We start from the raw sequence: 25,357 nt of genomic DNA, 5'->3' as shown, positions 1-25,357 counted from the left end.
ACAGATACAACAAAATATCTTCAATTGTATATTTACTACATAGGGGAGAAAATAAAAGTCCATAATAGGGTTTGCATGCAGTTTAAATATTAATTTTTTCTATAACAATTTAAGAAGCTCTTTGACCTGCTTTAGCAACCATAAAGGAAGACTATAACAGACAGCCAGAATTATTCTTCTTGGATCTGACATCAGCTGTGTGTCAGAAAATAATGTCCACCATGACAAAGCCTTTATTTTACCTATATTCAGCTCAGGTATCTTTATCGGAGAGCCGATTAGACAGGGAAATGAAGAAAATGCTGCTTGGGTCACACTTGAGTTCGTCTGCCTATCTAACTGAAAATCCATACTGGCCTACATCTGCCTGAATTGGATGGGAGGGTTAAGCAGGCCATATATTAAGCCATTTTCTACCCATGGTTGCAGCGGAAAAAATTGCTAGATTCCCCCATCAAAACATCCAGTTTAAAGGGTGCTTTTGTATTCTGAGAGCGGGAGGTTTCCCAGCCATCAGAATACAATGATCACTGCCGGTGACTATAGCCTCCAGCGGTGGTCAAACGAGAACACATGACAGGCTGGTTGTACTGAATCGATTGATGGATTGAAATTCGACTGGTCCTTGCCGAACTGGAAGAATTTCAATCTATCCATGACCAGCTTAAGAGTGTCCCAAATTTGATTCATTCAGCTACATGTGGAATTTGATCTCTTGCTAGATCTTGTCAAAACAAAGAATTTTTACTGCTCAGCAGTAAATAACTCTACACAGATGCTGACTTGATCATGCCAACTGCTATCTGCAAGTGCTAAATATAATATAATATATATATATATATATATATATATGCTATTTCATATTTACTTGACTAAAACAAAAGCAACATTCTAAAAAAAAAGTTGGTCTTTAACATAAAAATAGTTGAATTATAGGATTTAAAACCATTATACTTTCCCTAAACTAAGATTAACATAAGTAAAAAAAGTAGGATAAAATGAAAAAAAATGTAAAAGCCAATCCCCCATTATGGAGTGCCAGCAGATTGGTCTGTATATGTAGAAGAAAGAAGAAAACCATTGCTTATGGCTGTAATGAAAATATTCTCCCATCACATATACTGTTTACATGGCATAATTGACTATAACATTGTGTTTTTGATTTTTTTTTTCTCTAAGAATAAATCAACATTTGTTCCTCAATACATTCTTCTGATTGGTGTCTGCCCCTACACTTTACTCTGAGCACAAGACAATATGTTATACACAATGTACTAACAGAAATAAAAACTCGGTACTGTTTCCATAGCGACAACATTCAGCATTTGAAAATAACTGCACGCAGTCAACATGACTCACTTTAAATGCCCCATTTCACCAGTTATATATTTATTCTCATTTTTAATACAACGTTTTATCCAACCAAACAGATACAAAGAGGTAGATAATCCTTTATTATTGTATATCACTCTAGCAAATGTCTGTCATCATGTGATATGTTAACTATGACAAGACTTGCGTTACAGATATAGATTTAGTTTGTTTGTACAAAGTGATTTCATATATTTTACGTAGTACAGTAATCAACTTAGAACATATTGTTGGAATACAGTGTTTATGTATTTTGTGCAACAACTACATCCGCATTCAGTAGAGATTAATTTATCAACCAGTAGATAGCAGTGCTTATAAGTATGTAGCTGCATCTATGGTATATTCTACCTTGAGAGATGGAGATCTACCTGAACAACATGAAAGAGATGAAAGATCACCGGGGTTCAGCGCCATTTAAAAAGAAAAATTAACTAGCAAGACCTAACTATATAGCAAGGAAAATGTAGAAAAATATAATAACACAAATGCCACTGTAAACATACAAACTTAGCCTACCTTAAAAATGTACGGTGTCAGTCAATAGGTCAGTGGACAGTGTCAGTAGGGCAGAGGTTGTTATCAGTCAGTAGAGCAGTGGATGGTGTCAGTCAGTTGGGCAATAGACGGTGTCAGTAGGGCAGAGGTTGGTGTCAGTCAGTAGAGCTGTGGATGGTGTCAGTAGAGCAGTGGATGGTGTCAGTCAGTGGGGGAGTGGACAGTGTCAGTAGGGCAGAGGTTGTTATCAGTCAGTGGAGCAGTGGATGGTGTCAGTCAGTAGGTCAGAGGACGGTGTCAGTAATGCAGAGGTTGGTGTCAATAGAGCAGTAGATGGTGTCAGTCAGTGGGGGAGTGGACAGTGTCAGTAGGGCAGATGTTGGTGTCAGTCAGTAGAGCAGTGGATGGTGTCAGTAGAGCAGTGAACAGTGTACGTAGGGCAGAGGTTGGTGTCAGTAGGGCAGTGGATGGTGTCAGTAGTTTTTATTTTTACATTTTTATTTTTTTATATTTTCCACAATTTCTTTAGGAGCCCTGTTGAAAGGGGAGAACTTGGGGGAGGGGCCAGGCAGCAAAAAAAAAAAAGGAGGAACAAGGACAGGAGGGGCAGTGGGGGAGGTGTTTACTAGAACTGATCCCCAGGATTTTCCTCCTGCAGCTGTACGCTGGTGGGAGGGTGAGGAGGAGATGCTAACTTTCAGCTGCTCCAGGAGGACAATAAAGGGGATCTTTGGAAGGCAGGTATTTTAAAAATCTGAATTCCCAGCAAGTGGCTGGGGATCAGGATTTTTCTACCCCCTCCCCAGCTACCTTGGTGCCCTTATACCTGTCCATGGGAGGGAAGGGGGGACACTGTTATGAGGGAAAGTGGGGCAGAGGACATTGCTGGGGGAGAGAAATTGACCAGAGGTCAATGCTATGGGGAAAGGGGGGAAGAGGACATTGTGGGGGGGAGGAGAAGGGAGCCAGAGGTCATTGCTAGGGGGACAGGGGGGGCAGAGGACACTACTGTGGGGTTGATGTGAGGGGCGGTTGAGGACACTGCTATGGGGGTTGCCCTCTCCATAGCAGTTTCCTCTGCACATCACCTCCCCCCCCCCGAGTAGTGTCCTCTGCCCCTTTTTCCCCCATAGGTGTGACCTCTGGCTCCCTCCCTCCCAAGCAATGTCCTCTGCCCCCCCTTTCCCCCATAGTGACCTCTGGCCCCCTTCCCACACCCAGCAATGTCTTCTGCCCCCCTTTCCCCCAGCCTCCTCCACTTCTGCTGTCATTCTCAGTGCTCAGCGGAGAGCAGAAGACAGCACGGCTCAGGATGTAGGGCGGGAGGAGGAGCTGGCCAAATTAATTTTCATATTAACAGGCTGGTAGTTGGTGGCTAGGACCGCCCTAGCAACCAATCACCTGCAGGTTAATATGAAAAATTAAGGGGGGGGACCTGTTTGTGGTCTGCCTGTCACCTGCCCACGATTGACAGATAGACCATGGTCGATGGGTTGCCGACCCCCGCTCTATGGGGTAGATGTTCTAAAGGTAAATATACTGTGCACTTCACTGAAGAGATCACCTAAAAGTGAGCAGAGTAGGCGATGGTCTGATAAATTGGGGTAGAGAGTTCCAGACGATGGGGGAAGCTCTGGAGAAGTCCTGGAGACGAGCACGGGAGGAGGAGACAAGGGAGCTAGAGAGCAGGAGGTCGTGCGAGGAGCGGAGAGTACAGTTTGGGTGATATTTGGAGACAAGATTGGTGATGTAATTTGGGGCAGAGTTATAAATGGCTTTATATGTATGTTATTGTTAATGTTTTGAATTTTATCTGTTGGGCAATGGGAAGCCAGTGGAGGGATTGGCAGAGAGGGGTGGCAGATACGGAATGGTTAGTAAGGTGGATGAGTCTGGCAGCAGCATTAATAATAGACTGAATAAGGGATAGCCTGCGATGAGGTAGGCCAATGAGGAGGGAGGTACAATAGTCAAGGCGAGAGATAACAAGGGAATGAATAAGTTGCTTAGTAGTTTCCGAGGTTAATAATGGGCATATCTTGGAAATGTTGTCTACAAAATTTGGACAGCGATTGGATTTGGGGCTGAAAGGACAGATGGGAGTCTAGGATTACACCTAGCACCCTGGCATGAGGGGAGGGACTGATGGTTGTATTATTAATCTTAATGGAGAAGTCAGGGGAGGGGGCTGGGGGGAATACTAAGAGCTCAGTTTTGGAAAGATTGAGTTTGAGGAAGTGGAGTGACATCCATGCTGATATGTCACTTAGTAGGATAGTAATGCGAGAGGAGACTGAAGGGGTGATGTGCTGAGTAGAAAGATAGATTTGTCTGTCATCAGCATAGAGATGGTACTTAAAGCCATGGGAGTTTCTCAAGTGACCAAGGGAGGAGGTGTAGATGGAGAAGAGTAGGGGTCCAAGGACAGAACCTTGAGGGACACCTACAGAAAGAAGTAGTGGAGAGGAGGAGACAGAGTTATAAGTAACGCTGAAGGAGTGCTGCGATAGGTAGGAGGAGAAACAGGAGAGAGCAGAGTGGAGTTTTTTTGAGGAGGAGGGGATGGTCAACAGTATCAAAAGCCACAGAGAGGTCAAATAGTAAGAGTACAGAGTAGCAGCCATTGGTTTTAGCAGTTAGTAAATCATTCGTGCGTTTTAGTAGGGCAGTTTCAATGGAGTGTAGTGAGCGAACGCCAGACTGTAAAGGGTCAAGAAGGTTGTTGTCAGTGAGATAGGAGCTCAGGCGATTGTAGACTAAGCGTTCTAGGAGTTTAGAGGTAAATGGCAGCAGGGAGATGGGTCTTAAGTTGTTCAGGTTGGTGGGGTCCAGGGAGGGCTTTTTAAGTATGGAAGTGATGTGTGCATGCTTTAGAGGGGAGGGGAAGGCACCAGAAGAGAGGGAGAGATTGAAGATGTGAATGAGGGAGCATAGGATGGAAGAAGAGGGTGACCGTAGTAGTTGTGAGGGAACAGGATCCAGGGGGCAGGTAGTGAGACGGGCTTCTGAGAAAACCTTAGTGACCTTTTTGGTAGTAGCAAGGTCAAAAGAGGAAAGTGTTGAGGGAGGTTTAGTATAAGGTATGCTAAGTGGGATGGATGTCTGTGCAGTGGAGATGCCACTACAAATTGCATCAATCTTGTTTTTGAAATGATTTGCAATCTTGTAAGCAGTGAGTGAGGTAATGGGTGAAGGTGGAGGTGGAGAAAGTAGAGAGTTAAAAGTAGAGAAGAGACGATGAGGACTGGATGACAAGCTATTGATGAGAGTGACAAAGTAGGCTTGTTTGGCAGCATGGAGGTAGGAATTGTTTGTTTAGAAGGTAGATTTATATAGGGTGAAAGCTTGGTGAAATTTGGTTTTACGCCACAATTGCTCCAGTGCACGACTATGTCGCTTAAGATATCTGGTGTCGTCAGCCTGCCAAGGTTGTAATGGTCGGGGCCTGATGCTTTGTGTGGTTAGAGGAGCAAGTGAGTCTAATGTGAATGAAAGCGAACTGTTGTAGATAGCAGTGGCCAGGTCAGAACAGGACAGGGGAGAGATTCTGTCATAGAGGCAGTCAGTTGCAGAGTAGAAAAGAGAAGGGTTAAAGTCGTGAAGGTTTCTGCGGGTAATTGTTTTCTACTTGGAGGGATAGGTGTATGAAGACGAGAACACTGTGAAGGTGATGAGATTGTGATCAGAGAGAGGAAAGGGGGTGTTTGTGAGGTTGTAGGGGGTGCAACGATGGTAGAAGACAGGGTCTAATGTATTCCCATCAGAGTGAGTGGAGGACTGTGTCCATTGTGTTAAGGCAAAAGATGAGGTTAGGTTGAAGAGTTGGGATGTAACCGGGTTGTTCACATTAATGGGGATGTTAAAAATCTCCAAGAATGATAGTGGGTATTTCAGAGAAGAGAAAGTTGGGTAGCCAGGCAGAGAAATCATCAAGAAAGCGAGACACCAGTCCAGGAGGCCGATAGATCACTGCAATCCTCAGAGAAATGGGAGAAAACAGCCGAATTCAGTGAGTCTTGAAAGAAGAAAAGGATAGAGAGGGAGGGTTATGGAGGATTTGAAAGGTGCTCAGTGGGGATAGAAGCAAACCAACTCCACCACCTTTCTGACCACTGGGTCTGGATGAGTGGGTCCAGAGAAGGCCTCCATAGGAAAGTGTTGCGGGAGAAGAAGAATCTGCTGCTTGAAGCCAGGTTTCTGTAATTGCTAGTAGGTTAAGGGAATGGGAGACAAAAAGGTCATGGACAGAGGTGAGCTTATTACAGACAGAAAGCTGAAAGGTTTTTTTAGTTTGGGATAGTATGTGGAAGGGTTGGAACTTCTATCAGGTTATATAAAATGAACACCTATAGTGCTTACCCTTGGGAGATATTGTCAATGAGACCATTTAGAACCCTGGTGCCCACCACATGGCCTCTATGTGATGTCTGCGGGCTATCGGGCACCAGTTAGATTGCAAGGTGAGAGCGGGGTGCCAGGCCCTGGAACGCTCTCTGTGTTCTAGGACCTGGCACTTAGAGATTGTGCTGTGGGAGTTCTCTCCGCTCACAGTACAAGTAAACTTGCGGCCTCTGGAGAGAGAGCAGCACGGGAACATATGATAATGCCATGACATCCAGTGCAGAATGGGGGATGGGGGTTAAAACGTTTACTGCCATGGCCACCAATAGAGGGTAGTATGGGGGGGGTTAACGCTTTCACTGACATGACCATCAAATCAGGAGGGTTAACACTTTCTTTACCATAACCTTCAATATGGGGGTGTTAACTTTCACTGCCATGAACACCAGTGTAGAGGGGGAAGGGGGTAATTATTACTACTGTGCCCATCAGTGCATGGGGAGTTAACACTTTCACTGCCATCACCACCAATACATGGGGGTTATCACTTTCACTGCCATGATCACCAGTAGCAATGGGTTTAACTTTTATTGCAATGACCACCAAAAATGGGGGATGAGAGGGTTAATTTGCCATGACTCCCAATGCGGGAGGAGGGGAATGGGGGGGTAACTTTCACAGCCATGACCACCAATGGTGGGATTTAGGATTATGTGCCACAATCACTGACTATAAATACAAGATGAGTGAGGGTAAATTTCACTGCCACTGACCACCAATGCAGGGGAGATGGGGTGTTAATGTTCAGTGCCACTGAATGACAATATGTGTTAGTGTTACTAGTACTGATATCAATGTTGGGGTTATGATTTCACCCACTGACACCAATGCTGGGTTTTTATGTTCTTAAACTTCTTTAGTGTGCATTGTGATACACTACAGCAGGACCAAAATGTTTGGGTGTTGAGGTGATGAAATACTATTGTGTGCTACTATTGTGTGGCTCTCTGGAAGTGTCAGGGCCACACTGGAGACCCTCTATAATTTTCCAGTTGACCACCGGTGATTTAGAGGCTTTGGTATGTCAGCCTAGGGAGCACTGTGCAAACCATATGACATCCTGGTAGTCACTGCTGCTGTACTGGAAATGTCTAACCTCAGTGTCTGTGCCTGTTCTGTTGGTTTGGGTTATTCTGACATTGTATTAGAGATCTCCTTAAAAGTGGTTATGCAATCTGCACTGTAATTGGAACTCCAGTCAAAACGTATTTTTACTTTAGGGTAGAGTGGGTAATGATCTAAACCTTTGTCAGTTTTGTGTAGTCTATACTAGTTGGGGAGATTTCCCCTTACTTTCTTTCCTTGAAACAGGTGTAGAGAGGAAATCTCCCAATGGATACACCTATCCTGATAACAATCGTCATAGGGATTTTCCAATACTTCCTGTTCTGTAGCTGGGGCAGGAAGTAAAGGGAGATCTCCCCAGAGGGGATACAGATAGCATTTTAAACCAACATACAGTCCAACGAGAGTGCCAAAAATGTCCAAGATATGTAAAGATCAAATTGATTCATAGCTGTAAAGTACAATACATATTGAGGGCCAAACCCCCCCCCCCCCCTTCATCAGGGCTTAGGAATTTTGACTGTGCTTAAATACACTCAGGTAACCAGATTCCAAATAGATCTGTCATGTGATTTAATGCTTGGAACAGTTTCAGGAGGGCAGGCTAAGCCAATGTTGTGAATGCAGAAAGAGAGCAATTACAACCTGACTAAGTTCTAACTTTCCCACACTCTATTCAAAGCAAAAAACAAATAAAATGGTTGGACTTCCACTTTAAACAAAGGTGTCTTTAAATAGTGCATTCTGGAAATTTGTTTTGGTGTCTTTAGAATTGTCTACATCTGGGTGGAGTAATGCTTTCAATCAAAAAAAATGTTCAGCTACCAAACCTAAAATAATACCTAGCCTAGTTGCATCTTCAGAAGGTAATGAAAGAAATGCTGTCACTTGTCCAAGGAAAAATGGTGGAGTCTATTCAAAGGCAACCCCTCGATCGACCTATGCTTATACTTAGTTCCAACATTTCTACATTTCTCGATAAATGTCTAGGTTTTTGTGTGGTATTATTGTACTTGTATGGAAGGCTTTGGTGACCTCAAAGTACCTGTACAGGAGAATTTTAACAACCATATCTGTTTGGCTCCCAAACAATAGTAATTTATTGAGTAATATATTGAGGCATACAATATCATGCCCCCCTATTCTCCAACTGTAGAGAAAACCCTCTAGCAGCTTTAAATTCTGCGTAACATCACGTAAGCCTTTCCAGTGCTCCAACCGAGAGGGAGGATTTAGTGCTGGAGTCCAGGACTGAGATTGAGCTCTGCAGTCACTTTTGCAGCAGTTGTTTTCTTATTCTGGGTCACAATCCTGTGCAATGTCCTTTTGTCTCATTTGGTCACTTGACCGTGTTGACTGCGCTCATGTTTATCAGATGACGTTTTCCTGGAAACTGTATATGCCGTCATAACCTTTGATACTGTACTTCACGGCATAGCAAATAAATTGGTAACTCAAATCACAGAGGCACCAGCTAAGCAGGCACCAACAGTCTGCCCTCTGTGAAGCTCAGTAACCTCGTACATGACTCAATATTACTAGTAACACGCACAATGAATGATGAAAGTGAGGCTTCCCACCTGTTAGCTGGTTGTCTCATTGCACAGTGGAAGCAAAAGAATGTTATATCACTTACGCTTTCAACGCGAAACATATCGTCACTTTCACACCTGCAAATAATGTAGTGTTTCCATTTTTTTTTAACTAAAATCTCATACAGATCCCTGATTTAAATTAATAGGATGCTACAATGTAGTTAGGACTCCACCCACTAAAGTCATTAGATTGTTGCCAAAATCCCAATTGTATAGAGACCAGCAGATACCCCCAAAAAGAGAAATGGGACTTAAAAAGGCAACTTTAGTAGTTAGCTGATATAAAATACAAAATTGCTTGATTGCACAATATTAAAATCATACACATCACAAAATAATATGTTAAAACAAACCATGACGGCTATATACTATGTCATTGAACAAAGACTCGGTGTCATTGGACATTTTCTTTCTCTCAATAGAAGACGTGAAGAGACAAGATTTCTTCAATGGGATACCTGACACGCTTCAGAAAATTGTAATTTTTTTTATCAGGGGTAGATTACAGAGGAGAATGGTGAAAGATTTAATCACTTGACATCTGGAAGATTTACCCCCGCTACCTGACCAGGTCATTTTTTGTGATACGCACTGGTATTTTAACTGAAAATTGCATGGTCACACAACGCTGTACATAAATGAAATTTATGTCTTTTTTTTCTTTTCTTTTGGTGGTATTTGATAATTTTTTACTTTCTGCTATAAAACATATCCAAAAAAAACCTGAAAAAATCAAATTGCTTCATAAATTTAGGCCAATATGTATTCTACATATTTTTGGTAAAAGAAAAATCCCAATAACCGTATATTGATTGGTTTGCACAAAAGTCATAGCATCTACAAACTATGGTACATATACTGGAATTTTTATTTTATTTTTTATACTTGTAATGACAGCGATCAGCGACTTAAAGCAGGACTTCTAAATATATGCACTGACACTGTACTAATGACATTGGCTGGGAAGGGGTTAAACATCTAGGGTGATCAAGGGGTTAACTGTGTGCCTAGATCTTTGTAATGTTTGCTGTGTGCGCTGTTTTCACTAAGTAATGTGCTGGATTCTATTCCCTGCTTGCAGGGAAAGAGAATACAGCACATTGCCGCTGACAGGACACAGCTCTGCCTTGTTTATATAGGCAGAGCTGTGTTCTGTCAGCCTCCTAGACAAGAGATCTCCAAACCTTCTAAACAAAGGGCCAGTTTACTGTTCTTCAGATTTTAGGGGGGCCGGACTGTGGCTATTGTAAGTAGAAAATGTCTTGGCATCAGTGGGAGTAAACAACACTGCACCTTTGATGTCAGTGATAGGAATTGTGCCCCATCGTTGCTGTGACTTGGAGGAGTTGTGCCCCATCATTAGTGTCATTGGAAGGAACTGTGTCCCATCATTGGTGTCATTTGGAGGAATTGTGCCTCTTTGTTGCTGTCAGTGGGGGAAAATATGCCCCATTGTAGGTGTCAGAGGATGAAATATTGTCCCAAGGGCCACATAAAAGCAGGCACAGGGCTGCATCCGGCCCCCAGGCCACAGTTTGGAGACCGCTGTCCTAGACGATTGGTGGGTGACCAATCACAGCAGAAGAGGTGCGCTTGCAGCGCACATGCAACCAAGAAGTGCAGAATCACATTTACAGTGGGGATCGAAAGTTTGGGCACCCCAGCTAAAAATGTGTATTAATGTGCATAAAGAAGCCAAGGAAAGATGGAAAAATCTCCAAAAGGCATCAAATTACATTCTTATAATATGTCAACAAAAGTTAGATTTTATTTCCATCATTTACACTTTCAAAATAACAGAAAACAAAAAAATGGCGTCTGCAAAAGTTTGGGCACCCTGCAGAATTTATAGCATGCACTGCCCCCTTTGCAAAGCTGAGACCTGCCAGTGTCATGGATTGTTCTCAATCATCGTCTGGGAAGACCAGGTGATGTCAATCTCAAAGGTTTTAAATGCCCAGACTCATCTGACCTTGCCCCAACAATCAGCACCGTGGGTTCTTCTAACCAGTTGTCTAGAAAACTGAAACTGAAAATAGTTGACGCTCACAAAGCTGGAGAAGACTATAAGAAGATAGCAAAGCGTTTTCAGATGTCAATATCCTCTGTTCGGAATGTAATTAAGAAATGGCAGTCATCAGGAACAGTGGAAGTTAAAGCAAGATCTGGAAGACCAAGAAAAATATCAGACAGAACAGCTCGCAGGATTGTGAGAAAAACAATTCAAAACCCACGTTTGCCTGCACGATCCCTCCAGAAAGATCTGGCAGACACTGGAGTTGTGGTACACTCTTCCACTATAAAGAGATACTTGTACAAATATGGTCTTCATGGAAGAGTCATCAGAAGAAAACCTGTTCTACGTCCTCACCTCAAAAATCATCGTTTGAACTTTGCAAATGAACATATAGACAAGCCTGATGCATTTTGGAAACAAGTTCTGTGGACCGATGAGGTTAAAATGGAACTTTTTGGCCGGAATGAGCAAAGGTACGTTTGGAGAACAAGGGGCACAGAATTTAATGAAAAGAACCTCTGTCCAACTGTTAAGCATGGGGTTGGATCAATCACGCTTTGGGGTTGTGTTGCAGCCAGTGGCACAGGGAACATCTCACGAGTAGAAGGAAAAATGGATTCAATAAAATTTCAGCAAATTTTGGATGGTAACTTGATGCCATCTGTGAAAAAGCTGAAGTTAAAGAGAGGATGGCTTCTAAAATGGATAATGATCCTAAACACACCTCGAAATCCACAGGGGATTACATCAAGAGGCGTAAACTGAAGGTTTTGCCATGGCCTTCACAATCTCCTGACCTCAACATAATTGAAAATCTATGGATAGACCTTAAAAGAGCAGTGCGTGACAGACAGCCCAGAAATCTCAAAGAACTGGAAGACTTTTGTATGGAAGAATGGGCAAAGATACCTCAAACAAGAATTGAAAGACTCTTGGCTGGCTACAAAAAGCGTTTACAGGCTGATACTTGCCAAAGGGGGCAGTACAAGATATTAACTCTGCAGGGTGCCCAAACTTTTGCAGATGCCATTTTTTTGTTTTCTGTTATTTTGAAAGTGTAAATGATGGAAATAAAATCTAACTTTTGTTGACATATTATAAGAATGTCTAATCTGTAATTTGATGCCTTTTAGAGATTTTTCCATCTTTCCTTGGCTTCTTTATGCACATTAATACGAATTTTTAGCTGGGGTGCCCAAACTTTCGATCCCCACTGTATATACGTGATTTTGCACAGCGTGGCTACTCTGTAGCATTTTATCTGCTATGGGGAGATTGGAAAAAAGTTAAAGAAAAATAAAAGATTTGTTTAAATCTTTCAGCTTTGCTGTGGTGAGCTCAGTGTGGGACCTTTTGGGCCCTCTGATGGATTTGTGCCCAGTGGTCCATCTGTGGTGTTGGCGGATGACGACAGACTGCTTTTAATTAGATACGGCTGTTCTTGGTGTGCTAGCATTTGTTTTGGATGGTATGTATATAACTGAACATCATATGCATGTAACATCATATGCATGTAATTGGACTGGTATTACATTTTATTGTGATTTATTACATTGTAGAATCCATTTTCACCCTCCTCTGTAATCTACCCCTGATGAAAGAAATAACAATTTTCTGAAATGCGTTGGGTATCCCATTGAAGAAATCGTGTCTCTTCACGTCTTCTATTGGGAAAAAGAAGAAGCCCAACACCAACTGTTTGTTCTCTGACAGGGTATGCAGCTGTCATGATTTGTTTTAAAATATTCTTTTGTGATGTGTGTGATTTTAAGCTTTTATAATAAAGCAATTTTGTATTTTATCTCAGCTAACTAATATTGTTTCCTTTAAAGTCCCATTTCTCTTTTTGGAGGTATCTTCTGGTCTCTACAGTATGCTATAATGTTACTACAGTGTAAAAAGAAATAATAAAAAAAAAAACAAAAAACAGAAAAATGTGTGTTTGCAATAAAGACGAGAAATGCAGCTGAACGTGTCTGATGTATCTTTTGTTCGAATGCTCCTGTTATTATAGACTTTTTGGAACAAAGCCTAGCTTTAGACATACACATTTGTATCTATTATTAAATCAGCGCTTTGCAATTTATCCTTCATACCTTATTGATGTAATGGACTATACAAACACAGGACATACTGTAAAACGCAACCTACTGGAATCAGTGTGATGTAACACAAAAATGCACGGGGAAATACAATATCTGTGTACTTAAGTCAGAGAGCTGACAGCTTGTTAAGATAGAAACTTGTGCTGTGTGTCATTGCTGCCTGTCAGTAAAGCCACCGGTTATGTGAGAGGCTGCCTGTAGAGCACACCCTTCTCACATGAGCCTGCCTGGGCTGATCCATTCAGACTAGCTTCAACCCATTAAGAAACTCTCCACTTCTCTCCACATTAATAGGATCTCTCTTGGAACCTGCAGCTGCTCTCTTCGTTTCCTTCAGTTGTGCTGCAGTTACTCTCCGGCTTGTCAGATCCTGAATGTTTTCTGTATAACTTTACAGAATGGAAGAAGCAGAATTGCTGAAAGAAAGGCTCCTGGCCATTACCGTAAGTTATTCATTTATTTTTTTTTACACTATATAACATTATTAAAAGTTGGATGCATGTTTGTATGATGAGTTGTTATATCAATTTGCTATGGCAGCTGTCTCTTATGTGAACATTTGTCAGGGTAAGTGTTACAGTGTTCGCAGAGATATAATCATTAGTCTGACACGGCTAAAGAGTGACACCCTGGCCACTCTGTACTCTATTCAAGGGCACTGGGTCATATGCTGACCCAGCATTGGGTGACACAAACATCAAAAGAATAAATGGCTTGGAAAAAAACTAAATTAACAATTGGTATGTTCACGAGCTGTCAAAAATTTTGAATTGCAAGTGATTTCTTTTTTAAAGTCTGTTACAAGAAAAGAATGCTTGGACATGCTGCAATTTGAAAATTATATAGCATTGTAATACCTTAAAAAAGAACTATGGCTGGCCAGGGTACCACGTCCGCAAATATATAGCAACTTCCCAAAATGTTTTGAAGGTGCTAATTATATGGTGCTAATTATATAGTGTGTTTTACTGAGTTTGTCAGTGTCCAGATTTAGGACAAGAGCTTTCGTCATTCATACTATCTCCTGAGCCAACCATGAAGTCATTAGTCCCCTGAGAGTGGGGGTCCACTTGAGAGAGCCATTGAAAGAATCGGGTGCCAAAGCTAGTCGACTGGCCCAAAACTCTCTTTAATTGTTGATGTCTCGGAAGTACTTCGTAGGTGATTGGATATGCCCCCAGCACCCCGTTTGATGTTTGTGAATAACTAAATGTTACAATTTGATATGATAAAAATAACTTTGGGGACAGCTGTTGTGAATAACCAAATGCAAGTTTGAGAGTTTCCAAATCAAAGGAGCTTCCTGCTGTAGAGTCAGAGAAAAAAGCACCAAACCTGCTGATACTTAATGTTCAGCAATTAAGGAATGAATTAGATATATGGGTTGATATGCTAAATGAGTATAGGCTGTTCACTTGTAGCAAAGTAATACAGTCACCAAGCTTAGTAAATAAGATGAAAGCAGTAATAAACCCAACAGGAAACATTTATTTTATTGCAGTTTACCAATTCTTGAATGTGATGGTTGCATTTGTTTTCTTTTTTGTGCTTTCTTTCTTCTATTTTCACCTGGTGATCTGGCCAGTGAATCTTTTGTTTTTCAAAAGAAGAAGCTCTCTTCCACATTTACAGGTTTGCAGGGATGATTCAAACCATTTAACACTGACAGGGGTGCTTACAGTGATCAGCTTTTATATTTTTATGTGAAACCTTTATCCCATAAGGAAAAAAACACTGTTGTAACTGATTATAAGTCTTCATGCACACTGGATGGTTTTACAGCTGCTGTTTTTGGCTTTTGGCATTTTTTCTACAGCCAGTAAACTCTCCAACATGTTATTGTTATGGGGTTTATTTACTAAAGCTGGAGAGTCCAAAATCAGACTCCCTTCTGCATAGAAACCAATCAGCTTCCAGGTTTCATTGCCAAAGCTTCATTGAACAAGCTGAGGTTAGAAGCTGATTGGTTTCTATGCAGAAGGGAGTCTGATTTTGGACTCTCCAGCTTTAGTAAATAAACCCCATAGTATAACATGTTGGAGAGTTTACTGGCTGTAGAAAAAATAAAAATATATGTTTTATATATATATATGTTTTTTCCGCGTTTGTGGTTTTTACAGAAAAAATAAATAAAAATATGCCAAAACAATCTCAGCCAAAAAATGCTGATTAAAGCCTATGTGTCCATGCACACATAGGCTTTAATCAGCATTTTTTGGCTGGAAACCCCCCAGAACTAGTGGGTTTCAAGAGTTGTTTAACTGTACAAATGCTCTAACGCTGGTAAACACAGCAAAATGCGGTAGAATGCAGCAAACCGGCATTTTTGGGTGTTTTTTTGGCATATTTTTATTTATTTTTTCTGTAAAAACCACAAACGCAGAAAAAACACAGAAAAATGCAGCTAAACACTAATGCAAAAATGCTAAAAAATGTGGAAAAACTCTTTATACTCTTTTTACAGCTAACACTACTGGCATTTTTAAACGCCAAGTGTGCATGAGGAGGACTAAAGTCTGAGCTGGACTGTAGCTTCAGTTTGTTTGTGTATCTAAATCTGCTTGTACATCTAACTCCCCTTCCCCCCAGACTGACAATGCTCCTGTCTGGTGTGCCCCCTGTGTGCCTTCATCCAGAGTGGGGAATGCTAATACAGGAGGTGTGTTACTGGCCAAATGACCAGATGAAAACAGAGGGGAAAAACGCCTTAAAGAAAAAAGAATGCAGCCAGCACGTATAATGATTAGTAAGCTGCACCACATTACATTTTTATTTTTGTGCTTAATACAGCTTGGAGCTGTCTTCACTGCAATTAACTAATCACGTCATAGCAAAAATCCTGTTTTTAAAATCTCCCTCACACGTGAACACAAGTTCTCATTTACTTTTCAAATAGAATATACACTTTGTAAAATGAGAATTGACTTTCCATGTAAATAATTTTTATTGCTTTAGTAAAGTAGCCCCATAATGTCTGCTTCAAAAAGTAGTGGAAAAATGGGAACTGAGAAAAGCGGCCAATAAATCATTCACTTTTTTGCCCATTTCAGATTCCATACCATTATTCTGACAAACCCAGAGTAGTGCCCTTTTTTTAATCTCTCACTATGATTATCATGGTCCAGGTTGATCTAGCTTAAAGCCTTACTCCAGGCAACTAAACAAAATATCCCCTGAAGTGGGGCTGTACCTGCACAAGGGTTGTTGTTTTGGTCTAGGGCAGGGGTCTCTATACATTCTAAACAAAAGGTCAGTTTCCTGTCCTTCAGACTTTAGGAGGACCGGACTGTGGCCAGTTGGAGTAGTACAGGTCCCAACATCAGTGGGAAACAATAATGCCCTTTTGTTTGGTGTCAATCAGAAAAATTGTACCCCATCATTGATGCCATTGGATCCCATCCCTGTTGTCATTGGAAGGCGTTGTGCCCCCTTCATTGGTGTAAATGGGGGAATTATGCCAGACTGTTGGTATCAGTGGATGACATAGTGCTCCAAGGGCCAGATAAAGGCAAGCGAAGGGCCACATCTGGCCCCCGCGCCGCAGTTTGGAAAACACTGGTCTAGGGGAACAAAAAAAAGGAACTACTTACCCAATCCTCTGCTACTCCCAGCAACTAGACTGGTCCCCACAGTTTCTTCTCCCCCAAGCTCCAGAGGTCTAGGGTTCTGACATCATCAAGACCAAAGCAGGTTCCATAGCCCTGGATTGTATGTGATGATGCTGAGAGACAGTCCTACACTGGATTGTGAGTGAGCGCCATCTTCCAGGGGAGTGAAGGATCAGGTAAGTAAAACTGTTTCTCCTCTCCTAGACAAAATGAGTTATTAATCCTTGCAGTGCAGGAGTTGGTCTTTAACATGTGGCGCCATAACAGAGATTTCTGAGTGTTGAGACAAATTGCGTTAGTCAGCCCATTCCAGGGGCGGAAAGACCATTTGGAAATTCGGACACTGCCCGAGGGCCCGGGGTCAGTAGAGGGCCCCATGAGATGCCCCTGGTACCTTTTTCATAGGCTTTTCTTAGTTTGGGCAAGCACACAGGGTCCCCATGATCCCCTATTGCCCGGGGGCCCCATGAGTCGTCAGTCCACCCCTGGCCCATTCATTCTAAATGAACTTTGAATGCATCTCAAAACATACAAAATAGATCCTGCATGAATTTTGCAGAGCATATGCACCCTTATGTCGTGGTGTAGTACAACACAGGTGCATTGAAGTGCATTGTGGATGTGCATTTGAATGGCAACACACTGCACATCTACAGTGCATTACAATGTGTTGAGGTAATGTGACTATTAAAGCATGTCATGATGTATACTATTGTGTAGATGAACCCTATAGTAAATCTACCTGTATCCACTTGTGGCGAATTGGACAAGATACTACAGCTAACGTGATTGTTTGAAGGTCATAGGTGTTTGTTTTGCATGCTAATGATTTACATTGGTGGATATTTTCTGACCATTGGCACCCAAAATTCCCATTTTACGTCTGATTCATACAGAAATATCTACAAATTTTAAAAACAGACGAAAAGTGTACACATGAACCATAGTGACTGGCTGCAGTCATCCTCTTCCAGCCTGCACAAGAAAAATGGCAGATGCAGTAGTTGATTTTATTAAAATCATTTTCGTTTCCTACAATTTTTATACTGGAGTCCAACAGGCAATAAGGCAGTTGAAAAAGAGCAATGGAGAGGTGCAATGTGCAGTAACTCCTGTCAACCATTTAAATTAGTTCAATGCCCAAATTAACTTTTAGTTTAAATCAGTTAAATACAGCCTAACTGCGTCAAAGCAAAAGGAGTGCACAGGTTTCCAATGGGTTTTCTTTAAAATGCATCCATATTCTGAGTAGAAAAACCCATCCCCTGCCAGCATGCTTCAGACTCTTGCTCTCTCTGGTGAAGTGGTGGTATGTATGCAGACACTTGACATGCCTTCTGCTGAGTCAGAGCTAAAGGTGGCCATAGATTGAGCGATTTTCTTTCCTGCAAACATGGGCTGAAAATCCCTCAATTCCCCCATCAACCCGGACTAAAATCCCTCCCGTGGAGCCATTGTGTTCTCCCAGCACTATAGCCGCTAGCAATAATCACATGTAAAACCCGACAGGCTGGGTATACCCAAATTGATCGATCAACCAGCTTGGGTACATTCAGCCTGCCCATAAATGGTTTGAATCTCGGCCAGTCCCTGCTGAGATTTGAACTGTCGATGGCCGGCTTTAGAATCTCCAATCAGCAGGGAGCTAGGTTTTGCTGATTGAAGAGTAATATGTCTAACTTTGCAGGGGGTATATTGGACCTCTGCAGAGAGCAAAGCTCCTTCTCCGTGGCATTCTGGAAGGGAACAGGCTTTTCTACTCAGGATGTATCTACTTTTTTTAAAAAAAAAAAAGAACAAGCTAGAAAACTTTGACTTTTGATATAAACTGAAAGTTCAGTTGGGCTTTAAAGGAAACCGTTATTAGATGGTTGCTATGGTTTTTTTGCTTTGTGTGTCATCAATACTCATTGTACTGCAATAGTAAGAAAGCCCTAACATCCGCTCTGTTGTATGTAACAATTATTGCTTTAGTTAGTGCTGCAAATGTTCAGAAAGATTCAGTAACGTAGGAAACCCAAAATTAATTTCTAGTATATTGAAGAGAGTAGACTGCTTGTATTATTCATCACAGCAGGAGACCAAACTGGGGTCTTCAAGTGATAACTCCAGCTCCCATGATAAGACAGAGTGCAGGTATCCATCACTCAAAGGCCAAAACTCCAGCTATCTCCTGGAGCCTGGGTGCTAGGCTTAAAGAGAGTGGTATGCATTCCAAGCACACCACAGAGAAAGGCAAAGCAGCCGCACACCAACAATGTACAAATGGTCAAGGCTTTATTTCACCAATACCCACAGCCATAGTGCCCACTTAGAGGCCACCCATCCTAACACATTTTACTACATCAAGCTTCATCTACTGCTAAGTCTGATGCTTTGAAATGTGTTTGGCTCTAACGTGTTTCACAACTAAGTCTACGACTAAGTCCAATGTAGTGAGACCTGTTAGAGTGGGTGGTCACTAGGCAGGGACTACAGCTGTGGTTTTTGCTGGAATAAAGCCTTGATCATTTGTACATCACTGGTGTGCAACTGCTTTGCCTTTTCCTGTGGCCAATGTCAACTTCTTCTCATCTACCAACTGCATATATATGGCGAACGGGAAGCTTTGCCAATGCGAGCTAATGTACCTGTACATCAGACCGCATTGGTGGCTCCTGCACGGCTTGGAGAGCGCGCACTGGGATCCAAACGACCAGTGTGTCGCCTGGACACAGTGGATAACATAACCGCTGTGTCCAGGCGATCACATGGTGTGTTACTGTGTGACTGCTGTGACCAATTGCAGCACTCACATTGTAAACACTGGAAAATGAAACTAAAGATCGCTTCTCTCTACTCTCAGTGTGAGAGCAGAGAGAAGCGATCCTGCAGCCTGTGAGTGCACAGCAGCCTGTCAGGCGCTATCTGACTCAAAAAGGGTACAATGTTGCCTGACTGAGTAATTGTCACTCAAAGCGTCAAAGTGCTGAAAGCTGAAAATTGGCTTGGACTGGAAGGGGGTGAAAGTGTCTGGACATGAAGTTGTTAAAGGGTAACTCCAATTTTGTGGGAAAAGAAATAGCAAATAAAAAATATATAAAATAGTGTATACATATTGTGACACAAGTCACATTGTAATTGAATGTTATTTAAAAATCACCATTCCCTTTCAATTTGCAGCACTGTAATTTTCTATAAAATGCAATGCAATATGGCTACCTGCAACAAAAATGACATACTGCAAAAGGGAAATCACATCTAAAGGGATGCTGACCCTGCAATTTTCCTCAATAGATAATTATCAAACCACTACTATGTAGGTTCACTCTGCCATTGGACACAGAAAAACAAACAGCTATTTCTTCAGAATAACAAAAGATAGGAACCTTCTACAAGGTTTGTTAAAATCTTTGCCATGTACATACATCGCCCAGAGGAGAATTTTTTTTTGTCAACAAAAGTGGAGTTACTTTTTAAAAGGTTTTCTTATTTTAACATCACCATTACAGAGTCACTAGCCAGACAGTCATATATGGATTTCAGTACAAAGGTTAGTCGAACCATTTTGTTGCATGGGGTGACAAGAATGGCAGCTAATGCAGACACTAACAATAATCTGATATGACTATTTATAATGCAAAGATCACTGTCACATGCATATCTAAAAACATTAAAAACATTATATATAATAATAATGAATAAATAAGTCTACAAAGAATGTTGCAACTTACACAACAGTTCATATCAACACGTCAGTCAATATTTCAGGAATTAATAAGCTTTATGCGGGTGGAGTAGGAAAGACTAAGAAATGTTGACTAATTAGTAAGTATGCGTATAGAGTTTCAGGTTAATGTAATTACTGTAATGTTTCAAATTATACAAAACCTTGATTTTAAATTGCTACAATTTGCATTTGCTGCTCTGACATGTTGCGCAATTCTGAGTATCAAATGTGTATTGTCATTTATAAAACGTTATAAATAAAGGGCCAGTTTGCTGTCCTTTAGACTTTAGGGGGGACTGTGGCCACTGGTAGTCGAAAAAGTTCCAGATGTCAGTGGGAATAAACCATTCCCCTTCTTTGGTGTCAGTAAGAGGAATGGCGCCCCATCGTTGGTGTCATTTGGCCTGATTGTTAGTGCCATTGTGAGAAATTGTGCCCCATAATTGTTGTCATTGGGAGGAATTGTGTCCCTCTATTGGTGTCAGTGAAGGGAATTATGTCCCATTGTTGATATCAGGGATGAAATAGTGCCCCAAGGGCCAGATAAAAGCAAGCAAAGGGCCGCATTTGGCCCCTGGGCTGAAGTTTGGAGACCACTGATATATACTGATACTCCATTGTTCCCACCTTCTGGCAATAGTGCTGGCTTTGTATGAAAACTGTGCTACTGCAGAGGACAAGCTGCTGGCCAGTCAAGATTTTTTTTTTCATTCTTCAACCCTCACTAAAAAAATGACAGCTAGTACCTTGTGGGTTATTATTGGTAGCACAGTCACATTTACTATATAAGACCTACTGCTCTCTGAAGGATCTAGTCACCCTTTATTACAATGATCCCTATGTATTAAAGCACCTACTACTCTGTATTATCACCTGATATTTTTCAATAGAACAAACATGCTGGAAGAATCTATATTGTTCCCATTATCCATTTCAAATCCATAAATGGGAAATAATATAATATTGAGTCTATTATCAGAAGTCTACACGAATCCTTCTAACAAGTTAGTGAATTATTAAACAGTTATAGCCATCAAGCAAGCTTTCTTCAAGCACTACCTGAGCCTGTTGAATGCTGAAAAAGCAGTGGAGCTATTTATTCAAGTTTGTGCCTGTTCTAATGGCACCATGAAAATCTTACATCTAATTGCCTTAATCCTTCCCAAGATGTTCTGTATAATGTTATAAGGAGGAGCCAGCTGGGATTTAAAGATACAACTTTTCACTGCCAGTATAAGTTTCTCTCTTCTTTTCAGCAATGTATTCAAATGACACTAAACCAAAGGCCTTATATATAAAAGGCTTCTGGAAGGAAATTTCTTGCCTTGCATATAGTAACCACATAATAATACAATCAAAATGCGCACAGTTAAACTATAAAACAGTAGACCAAAAGATCCCATCAGAGGCTTTACAGGTTGTTTCCTGTAGAGAACACAACTGCAAAGTCATTACTTTACTTTGAAGGAGAAACACCCTTATTTTTTAATCTAATTTTTTCTTTTCAGGTGGAATGGTACAGATTGGAGTCCTACAACACTTGATTGCTGCTTGGATTCTGCTATGGAAATCTCTTTCCACCACAGTCACAGCTGTGACAAACCAAGCTGGCTTTTTCATCAGAGCTACTAATGTCACCAATTCCAGTGACATCATCATAACTAATATGGCAGATCCACAAGAACATTTACAGCACAAAAGTATTGTATTGTCTGTCCTCTTGTGGATTTTCCATTGGACGTTTTATGGAACTCATAGACTGGTGACATCAGTAGCTCAGTTAACCAGCCTAGATCAGCCTGATATAGTTATGTGGTAACAGATTGACTCTGCTAAGATCCCCCTTTCAGAATCCAAGAGGGTAGTAAAGAACCAGTATGAGAATGAACCTTGCAGTAAGAAATCCATTTGGGTTGGATCTAGACATATATACTAAAGATACATCCCCTGAAGAAAGCCACATAGGCCTCAGCTTAGACCAGCAAGGTTTTAGTGAAATCAGGCTGACAGTCATTTCAATAAGTAAACCCTATTTGGATGAGATTTATATTGCTCTGCTTGCTGTTTATCATATATAATTACCATTTTTTTCCCATAAAATACTGTTTTTAGGACTTTTTATGCTTTTTACCACCTATTTTTATTTTCAGCCACTTCCTGGCTGCGTGCACTCACTCCAGCGTTGGTCACAAGCACCGATGCTCTGGACTGGCTGCCTGGTAATGACAACAGTGAACCCATGCGTCAACAGGTTGTAGTTAAAACCAGGGAAGCATGTAACAGGATGACAACACAGGAGTACAATAGGTAGAAAATTGTTGCCCTTTTATAGGAGGTGCCTGAACAAAGAACATTACAGCAGGATCAGTGGGGTTTTTTTTAACAATAAAGACTGCAGATTTAAAAAGATTGAAAACAACTTTTTTAAAGTGGTAGTAAAGTCTACTTTGTGATTTGTACCTACAGATAAGCTTATAATAAAGCTTACCTCAAAATAAAATGAATATCTCCTAAACATGCCCCGTTTAGGAGACATGCGCTCTGAAGGAACAACATATATGTGCCGTTCCTTCAGAGCACTGTGCCGTAGCCCACGATTCCTGCGCACATGGGCTAGAGTGGCATCATCGCGGCTCGGCCAGTTGGACGACCGGAGCTCGTGAACCTGGAAGAAAGACCAGGGGAAGTTGGAAGTCCTGTAAGCGGTGACAGAGTACCGCTGGAGAGCTTCTTTCTCAGATCATTATTTCATGTGATGTATACGAGCACATTATAACATTGCCTTGCAGGGGATTTATTTATTTATATTTATCTGTGTTTAATACCACTTTAATTCTAATAAATGTTAACGCTTATATGAAAATTTATTGATTTGGTTGGCATATACTACAACAACTTATATTCATATATAAGCATGCAAGTATAAAAGCTTAATTGATATGTACTTAAGAAATATTTAGATAAGTATTTTGACCAAGTGGTCCATCAAGTCTACCCTCCTTTTCAGAGTCACTTACTGCTGACTAATGACTAACTAATGATAACTCTTATCCACATCCATTGAAGTCATTCTGCTGGAGATGTGCGATGTTACACTGGCTATGTGACATATTATGCGCTTGTTAACATGCAGTTCCTCATATGTGTTTCCACATGTTGTTGTCCTCATCATACTGATAAACATGATATCTACTTGAATTTCCTCATTTCATTAGAGCAATGTCACACAAAGTCCTTCTATTTATTTTGTTGGATGTGTTCCAAGTAAAGCTAATTTTTCAAATATAACCCTTTTCCCAGGCACAGAAACTTTCCTGCTTGGAAATTGGCTCCCAAAACTACCTGCTTGGCTCGTTATTCCATAAAACGTCATCTAACACTTGTAGATGTGTTTCTTGCCAAGGCTCTAACGGCATCTTATGTTTTGACAATTACTGAAATACTATAGAGGAAATCCACTAAGCACTATTTGTATATAACCTACTTCATTCTTGTCAGTGTTTAAAATGTATTACCACACTCAGCAACATATAGATATTGACAAGTGGATAATACCACCCAAAGATACTGTATAAACATTAGACTTAACAGATTTATTTGCATGAATTTTGCAGTTACATAGAGCCTAACCAAAAGAAACAACACACTGCCCATCTCTGAAAAAATCATGCCTTCTTTTCAGGCAAAAGTTTGCTTGAAATCAGATGGAGCTCAAACCTTCATAGACAAAGGTTGTCAAGATGGTGGATGGCTGTGACACTTACAATTTTAGCTTGCATCCTGTGCAGAGGTTTTCCTGCTCTAGGAGACTGAGAGTGATTGTCACTGGGACATGTTAATTTTGCATCTGCTGTTTCAATTCTGGCCTTTTAAAAATAAATGTCTGTACCACTCATTGCTGTGCCCAGAGAGGAAGTTAACAGAGTTTACAAAATGATAGTTTTCTGCAAATGCAAATGATTCAGTGTAACAATTTTCATATATTGTTTTAATGAAAGACAAAAAAAACTATACAGGAAAATATTAAGTAAAGCAATATAAAAAATTTCAAAACAGAGAATAAGGAATAGTAAAACAGAAGGCACTAAAGACACTAAAAGTAAATTATACTTAAAGTGTTACTGAATCTACAACAGTAAAATCAGTCTGTATATGCAGTACAGCATGCTTGTTTTACTCACTGTGCAACCTAAGGGGTTACTCCTCCATAAAAAGGCTGTTTGATCCTGTCTTCTCTTATCCTCCACTTTTTCTACTGTCCCCAATCCATCTGCTGATAGTACAGAGCTCTAGGAGTCACTGTGCACATGCTCATTTAGTGTGTATTGCTAGAGAGGGTTTTTTTTCTTTAGGAGGGTGCATGTGATCAGCACAGGGCCAATCGGCACTATCCAGACAGAGGGTCAGGGGTCCTGCATCCTCATAGGTCAGTCAGAGCAGAAGGAAAACTCCTCCTACAAGCTTTAACCAGTGTTCAGGTGGACACTGATAGAAGTCACAAGACTGCTATATACTGCTGATGAGAAAAGATATTTAGCGATTTATATTTACTAAAATAATTGCGTTTCCATGTTCTGTGTACTGTGGGAGACCAGATAAAGTGAATGTAGGGTCCTGGGTTTAGTAACACTTTAAACAAGGTTTGCTTGGTCCTTGGTTCCATGCAGAGTCCAATTTGCTTGAAGAGTAAGAGCAATCTAATTTATCAGAGTCAGTAGTTCTGATGTCGAAAAAAAGAGCTCAGAGATGCAAATGCAAATATCTCTTCTGGTCCCTGGAGAGAACATTTACAGAGTTAACAAAACCAAAGGATCTGAGGGGAGTGTTGAAGGCGTGTTGAACTGTTTATTAGGCTCCAGACAACTATTCCAAATATATTTATCTTTCCATTTGACAAGGTTTTACAATCTGAAAACAAGCATAATATTGAACAGAATGAAATTATGGTTTATTAGACACAAAATGTGATATGGCTTCTATTTATGGCT

At 40.9% G+C, this 25,357-nt stretch overlaps 1 protein-coding gene across 2 annotated transcripts in view; it reads left to right on the top strand.

Annotated features, from left to right (window-relative positions):
* Positions 1–13,274: 13,274 nt before the first annotated feature.
* The window catches only part of PALMD (palmdelphin), an 86,860-nt gene continuing 74,777 nt past the window's right edge, over positions 13,275–25,357 (top strand). Inside the window, exon 1 of one of the 2 annotated variants that reach the window (XM_089677268.1) lies at positions 13,275–13,495. In XM_089677268.1, the coding sequence (XP_089533394.1) occupies positions 13,451–13,495 (45 nt within the window). In that variant the 5' untranslated portion in view covers positions 13,275–13,450. The remainder of the gene's footprint in view (positions 13,496–25,357) is intronic. The other variant, XM_089677267.1, reaches the window with a different exon arrangement.

Source organism: Staurois parvus, unplaced genomic scaffold (genome assembly GCF_062004578.1).
Source record: "Staurois parvus isolate SC_StPar_1 unplaced genomic scaffold, SC_StPar_1.0 ptg000183l, whole genome shotgun sequence".
Lineage (NCBI taxonomy): Eukaryota > Metazoa > Chordata > Amphibia > Anura > Ranidae > Staurois > Staurois parvus.
Note: the sequence above shows the minus strand (reverse complement) of the source record. Positions and strands in the feature narration are given on the sequence as shown.